Source organism: Homalodisca vitripennis, unplaced genomic scaffold (assembly GCF_021130785.1).
Source record: "Homalodisca vitripennis isolate AUS2020 unplaced genomic scaffold, UT_GWSS_2.1 ScUCBcl_9195;HRSCAF=17612, whole genome shotgun sequence".
Taxonomy (NCBI): Eukaryota; Metazoa; Arthropoda; class Insecta; order Hemiptera; family Cicadellidae; genus Homalodisca; species Homalodisca vitripennis.
The window spans coordinates 6,135-13,845 of NW_025785302.1; the positions used below are offsets into that span (position 1 = coordinate 6,135).

At 31.4% G+C, this 7,711-nt stretch overlaps 1 protein-coding gene across 1 annotated transcript; it reads left to right on the plus strand.

Moving 5' to 3' along the window:
- The first annotated feature begins 832 nt into the window (after positions 1 to 832).
- On the plus strand, positions 833 to 7,284 carry LOC124374583 (protein-associating with the carboxyl-terminal domain of ezrin-like). Its single transcript, XM_046832777.1, has 4 exons — positions 833 to 1,050; positions 1,994 to 2,179; positions 4,075 to 4,167; positions 7,101 to 7,284. Exons 1-4 carry the CDS (start codon positions 868 to 870, stop codon positions 7,104 to 7,106), a joined length of 468 nt encoding a protein of 155 aa, XP_046688733.1. The 5' UTR covers positions 833 to 867; the 3' UTR covers positions 7,107 to 7,284.
- Positions 7,285 to 7,711: the final 427 nt, after the last annotated feature.

A 7,711-nucleotide genomic window follows, 5' to 3' on the forward strand; every position in this document is an offset into this window, starting at 1 on the left:
CTGAAATACAAAGGTTTAAAAGAAATGAGGGAAACAGTGTACTAGGTCATACAGAGAAAGAAGAAGTAGAAAAAAAAATCAGCAGTTAGCTCATCAAATGGCGGGAAATTTAAACTTGTTCAAATGTGCCCCCATTCAAAGGTAAACCCCCCTCTCCCCTACTTGGTTTGAACACAGTAGGTTACCTTTTGTAAACAACATTGCGTTTTATAGTATTGTTGGTGCGAGGAACTAAAGTGGTATGGCCGACAGTAGGTAATGTCTACTCACATAAAATTGGACTGTAAAAATTACATGAAAGAGGTATGTGTTGAATCTGTTATAAAAAAGAATGTTGGGAAAATTGGGAAAAAAACATTTTTCGGTCAACCACAGCTACTTCGTAGATCCCAAAAACTGGGGCCAACATGCAGCGTGTAGAAAGAATGTGGGGTAGTGTAAAGTGGCGCAATAAGGTCCAAAGGGGGAACTGCTCGGCATCATCTGGATACCTACTTGGCGGAATACATGTGGCGGTCGGGCAGTAGCGGAGAAACGGGAGGCGATAGGTTAGATGCATTGCTAGCGGACATCATGGCCTTCTGGGATGACGCCAATACACAGTAACCATTTTTTCTCTCTGTTCATTATTGTAAATATATTCATATTCATGCTACACATGTTTTTTCCTTCTAACTGTGCCCAATTTGTAAAAAAATAGGTGGGGTCCGTATAGTGCATAAGTACCATTTTTTGTTATAATTCAGTAGCAGAAAACATTTGAAAAAATCTGAATTTTTATGTTTTAGGTAATCTCAATAAAACTGTACAATTTATTAACTAGGAAAGCCAGTATATTCCATTTATATTTTTAGGTTCCACAGCCATATGATGGGTAATGAAAGGAGTCAGCCAACAGGACTGTCAATTGATGAAACAGCGACTGAAGTAACTGACAGCTGGTCACTTCATGGAGCAACTTATGCAGTTGGAAGTGTGCCAAAGATATCAGTTTTTGTCACATCATGTAGTAATTCCTCTGAAGTCTCTCAGTTGGAAAAATTCACAAAGGTTGTTCATAGAGTTCATTATTTCATGTTTAAATAAATATATATATATATATATATATATATATATATATATATATATATATATATCTATATATATATATGTATAACATTTTCAATAAAGATTAAATCACAACACAAAAAATACTCAAACCCAGTCTCTCACTTGATGCATGAACACGCTACCACTAGACAACAGAGGCCTTACTTTTTACGATTCAATTATCTTATATTTGACCCTTTCTGTCATATGTATATTATATATATATGAACATTACCACGCTCACCTGGCAAGTGAGAGATCTGAACTTGATGCCCAGTGGAGCAAGTACTTTCTGTGGTTCAATCATTGTTGAAATAATTAAATTACTGTTTATTCAATTTAATGAATATACATGTTACACAAAAAGTACCAGAACTTTAGCATGTATTGTGAACAATCACAGATTAAGCTATATGCATGAAGGAAACAGGATTTTTCCAAACATTTGCCTTTGTTTAGTGATATAATACAATGAATCAGTGAATTGAATCATCACTGTTGATTGTATTGTATTACTGAACGATAGCAAATGTCCGGAAAAATCCTGTTTCCTTCTCAATCCTTCCATCGTCAAAAACAAACTATGCTTGTTGCTGTTGAACACAATTTTAGCATATCTTGAGTGGTGTCCACTACCTTCACCGGGGACTGCCTCAAGGAGACAATAGATAATATTAAATAAAAACATATATCTAGTTGTATATTTAATTGTACATAACTTCAAACATTCATCCCAACCAAAATGGCTAGATATTATATATATATATGTACAATTATTAACTTACTGTAGATAATATTAGCACACATATGTGTGTATCAGATCTAATGTTAAAACCTAATTCCAGTATTTTCAAGAAATGGTATGGGTCTTAAAAAGGTTAAAACAAAGTTTTATATTTTTTAGAATGTTATGTTATACCGTCATCCTTGCATCTTAAAATATGTAGCAAGCTGGAAGAAAGGATGGAAGTTTCACTTGGCCACAGAACAAGTACAGCCTCTTGCTCAGGTTCTTCCCTCTCAAACTGCACTCCAAGTCTGTGTGGGTCTGCAGAACATTCTGAAAGCTCTGGTCTTCCTTCACGAATCTGTAAGTTTTATAATGTAGTTTTCTATCATAGTATTTATAATGTAGTTTCTATCGTAGTATTTACTCAATGTAATAATTAGAATAAACAGTGTGTTCTTATTATTCCCAACTTCCCAAACTATGATGGAACAGAATAATTGCAAAATAGACAATAGATAAATACCTTTAATCAAGTAAACAGTAAACAATTTGCTTAACGATTTGGTGTTATTTGTTGACAGCTATAATAAAACCGATATTTACACAGTATCACAGGATTTGACAGAACATTACAAAAGAATCAACACACAGATGGAGGGTCCACTCTTTAACCTTTTGACTCCAAAATCAATATAACTCTTCTTTGGAACTAAGAGAACAGATGTACCATGATTCAAGTCTCTAGGACCTTTCTACCAAGAGTTATCGCTCAGACGGTCATTACAAGACACAATTTTAATAAACCCATTTTGGATCTTTAATTATGTTTTAAAACATTAATAATAATCTTTTATAATATTAAACATTCTTTCCAGCACAAATAAAGGAAAGGTGGTTCCATGTGTGGTTGTTATCTTGAATTAATGAATGGATTGATGTATTTGTTAGTTACCTTAATTCAACCTTACGCAGGCGGTTTCATGACTATTATTCAAGATTTTTTGGTTCAAAACTGCATAAAAAAACTTCTGACAATTTTAAATTTTATATTCTGACCTGGATTTGAGATGCAACCTCAGTGAAGCCTGTTGCGCGATACATGTTATGACGTACACCTACCTTGTTGTAAGAGAGTAGAATTATATCTGCCAATCAAATGTACAATTAAATTAGCCTACTTATACATATTGTCAGTTTTTTGATGCCATGTAACAGTGCTGGTATTTCACTGTGCAGTATGTCCATTTTCAATTAAATTACTACCAAACGGTTTATTCAATAAAATTGTTGATTGTTCAAAAGATCCATAGGAAAAGATTTATCCCTTACCCAAAAAAAAACTGGAAATGGTATTTCAAAGTTCTGAAATTTGTAGTAGCACCAACAGTCAGTTGCTTCACAATCAGCTTTTGTTGCTCTGTACTTCATCCTCTTTGTCTATTGCCAAACACTATGCTTTGTGACTCATTTTGTTTTCTCTATATTTCTTAGCGTAACAGAGTTTGCTCCTAGTTTATAAACCAACATTGTTTAAAGTAAGTTTTATTTAGAAATAATGTTTATTGTCTAAGTACTCTTCGGAATGGTAAACTAATTATGACAAATAGGACATGGTTCTTCTCTTATAAAAGCTAGGAAAAAATTCATATATATTTTCAAATTATGGAACCAAATTTATTTAGGAAATCATAACTCTCTACAACTAAAAAAAAAATAAATTTACTCTCTCAGTCAACAAGGTTTCCTTTCATAAACTTAAAGTGATGTGTTTTAGTTCTTTTATATAATAGAGCGTTGTGTTAAAAAAAATCTACATAGCCTAGTATTTGAAAACAAATATTTTATATTATGTCAATTATGTCTGAAAAATTTGTTCTTCTGATTTGCCTTTTGGCTGGCTTTATGTACTGTATAGTGTGGTCTAAACTGTATACTTGCTTTACTTTTCTTTTGTCTATCTACTTTTATTTATCAATTTAATATTATGAACATTAATGAATTGTAAAGTTACTTTCTGATAGTTCCCTAATTACCTTTAGTTCCCAACACATGTACAAATTGTATTAGATTAAATTGTTTCTTCTGTATTTTATAAGAATATATGAAATAACACAAAAACTGTTTCCATCTATAACATTTTATTTCTTCCATGAGGCATTCTCTTATTAAATTAAATATTAATATAACAATATTACTGTATTTGTTCAGTTATAATCCTAGTGGTTGATTTAATAATTTCATTTTCTTTATTTTAGGGGTCAGCATCACATAATAATGTTTGTAGGGCTGCTATTATATGTCACTCAAGGAGGTTCATGGAAGCTAGGAGGATTAGAGTATCTTTGCAGGTAAACCAACTGCTTTTTAGAATGGATTTTAAACATTGTAAACTATAATGGTGGCAGAGGTTAAACTGATTGTACTTAAGCTTAAAAATGTTACTCTGAATAACAATCTGGTAAGTGAGGTAATATTGTTGGTACTGTACACAGTAGGCCTACATTTATCATCTGTGGTCCAAATGGTCATATGGCAATATGTACTTGACAAACCAGACAATGACAATCTGATGAGAGAAGTACATTTGCACTTACTGGGCACCACAAGTCACATAGGCCTTAACCCTCTAGCTGGTATGAAACGAATTTTCGTCGCCAAAGGCCCCGTCCGGTTTGGCAATGACGAATATTTGTCGCCAAAGTAGACATGTACAGTTATTGAAATTTTAGGCAATTAAAGTCATATAAATGATTTTTATTTGATATATTTCTGGAACAGCATTAACACTATAGTACCGATTTACTGTTCTTACTTCGATTATTGTCTTCTTTGTTTTACCGTAAAACATCGTTCTCTATTGACAGCTGACGTGAACGTAGTACGGGTCAACCACATTGTTGTGAAACTGTAAACAAGTGCCGGGTTTTGTGTTTGATGGTTACGAATCCAATAGTATTTGTGGAAATTGTATTTTATAGTGTTTAGTGTTGTTATTATTGTTTTTTTTAGCTTTCTTAGGTTATAGTTTAAATAGTATGGGTGAAAACTTTAGAGACCCGATAAATCTAGTGACGCTGAGTGAAAAAATGAAACTTTGTATATAAATTGTACATATGTAAATATATATATTATATAATCGTATGGGGGAACAAAGGCAGCTATCCATAAATAAATAAATTAAAAAGTACGTAAGAACAAAGTTCTTGAGTTCATAAATTAAAAATAATAATAAGATCTCCCGTCACAAAAGCTAAATCCAAATTACTGAGCCAGTTTAGAGATCCCATCCTCTAAACCACTTAGACCAGCTGGACCGACCAATTTTTGGTAGCTGGAACCGTCACTCTTGTGATCTCCCAGTTATGGCAGCTATCGAAGACCAAACAAACTGTCCTTCTCAGGGCCAAACAAAACACATATGTAAATAAGGTAAGATTAAAATTTATTATTATTATTTTATTTTTGTTTTATCTGTCATACTTATATAAGTAAAAATGCAGTCATGAGATTATGTTTACCCACGAAAAATAATATTTATTTAGAAATCTACGCATTTTTGAAAATAAGAAAATATGTTTTCATACAAAGTCCCTGTAACACATACGTTTTGAGGTAAAAGTTTACAATAGTTATATATTTTTGGAATCAGGACAATATTTTGAATAAGTTATACATTTACAGTTTTGATGTAAAAGCTTATTGCTAAGCAGTTACACAACGAAATATTTACAAAAATAATGTCCAAAAAATTTTTTCATACATTAAAAAAAAAAAACAAAAATATGTTTCCATGGAAACAATAAGATATTGTTATTATAATGCTCTCCATATAGTTGTAAATACATTGACATATAACAGTTTATATTTGGACTAACAGTTATGAAATGTGATACATTATAAGAAACGCCTGTGAGGCTGTTTAAAATAGAGCCGCCAGTACAGAGTGACAACCATTGCCAGTTCTAGGGTTAAAGGATAATGCTTGATAAGGACAAAATACAGAATGTGAACTATCTGTTCAAATGATAATCTGATGAAATATATCAGTAACTTATTGTACAGTCAATGTAAAAAGTTAGTAAATTTGTTACAAAATGGAATTGTATACTAATGTTTTTAAATTGATTTGTTTACATTTTGTTCAATCAGTAAGTTTTTGAATACGCCTCTTTAGTGTCTAGAATCCTAAAAAATTGTATAACACTTTTCAAGTAAAGCATTGCTATTTGAGATGATAGGCCTCAAAGCAATAAGTGATAGGTATGCATTAAGTGCCATCCGCTTATTGAGATTTTTTTTGTATTTCGGTTTTAATTTCATACAGTAGATGGTTTTTTAGTAGAATGTTTTAAGTGACGGCTTCAAAGCCTAAGGTATCAAAGTACAGTTCTGTTTTGGGTTTCAGTCAGTCATTGTCTTGTTTACAATTTACAATTCTATGTCATTTCAAATATGAGTGTTGTGATCGTCCTGACAGATTCAAAACAACATTTTACATAGTGCTAGTACTCTTGTTTTGTTTTAAGTCAGTGTGTTGAAGTATTGTTTGTGTAAGAAATTACTTTGTACTTTGAATAACTTTTTCAATTGCCAATTTGAACCATAAAACACTTACGTTGCTGGGCTATTGATTAATATGACAATGTAGGCTACTAAACAGTTACATAACCTCTTCATACGAGCTTTCATTATTTACAAACTTTTGCAATTGTTAATATTTTATAGTACCTGTAATTAATAAGATCTGGAATATAATAATTATGTATAAGAAATGGATCGAAATAATTATTTTTAGGTTGAAGATCGTGCCGTGGAGTTTTTTAGATGAGAGTAACCAATTTTCTTTTTTGGTGGTGGTATTTTAATTTATTTTTTATAAATGTTTTTTAATTTATTTTTATAAATGTTTTTTAATTTATTTTTATAAATGTTATATTTCATGGAATTTGATACTTACTTTTGCATTATGTTTGTCGTTCTATTAGTTACTGAAAAGGATTTAAATAGATTTATATAAGTCTGTATAGTGTTTAAAACTTTTTTTATAAAAAAATTATTTTAAGAATGGTTTCCCTCTACTAAAACATTTGTGTAGATTTGGTTTTTTAATAATATACCATATGCTTCATTTACTTATGCACAAAACATAGAACATATTTTTAAGGCAATCTTTGAAAATAATGTTTTTACTCACGGTTTTTCCAATCACTAGCATTTTCAGCTAAAATTAATGCACATACATTGCAAATTGCCCTGGCATTGAAAATGTCAAATGTTTCAGATGTAATGATATGAGCAGCAGTTATCTTGAAGAGACACGCAAGAGCCGGTATGAACCTGCCATTGCTCCTAATGAGGCTGAACATCTGCCCCAGCCTCCGACAGCTGTGGACAGCTATGCATTTGGAGTTCTTGCCCAAGAGGTATCTCTCTAACAAACAAGCAGGTATTATTTTTAAGATCTGGTTTGTTTAAAAACCGCCAAAATTATAAAGAGTATGTGGAAATCTGTGAAGTGTTTATTTAGCAACAATATTTTTCCAAAAAGCTTGCAAATATTTGAAGTATCAGAACGGCAATTTAAGGGTGTAACATAGAAAAATATCTAAATGGTTAACAACAAAATTTGACAGGATTCATGTACATAATTACTTGTATTTCGATGAATACAGAATTTTACAATTCAATTCAATATTGAAAATATTATGTATAAAAAAATATTTGGAAGGGTTGAAAGTTTGTAAGAAAGGATTTTATTTAACTATGTTGTGGAAATAAGTAAGATGAAAATATTTGCATAGATTTGAAACAACTCTTTTTTAGGTTGAGAGTCTGACCCAAACATATCAAGGGCATCTCTATATAAACTAATACTTCATTGGAATGTTCAAG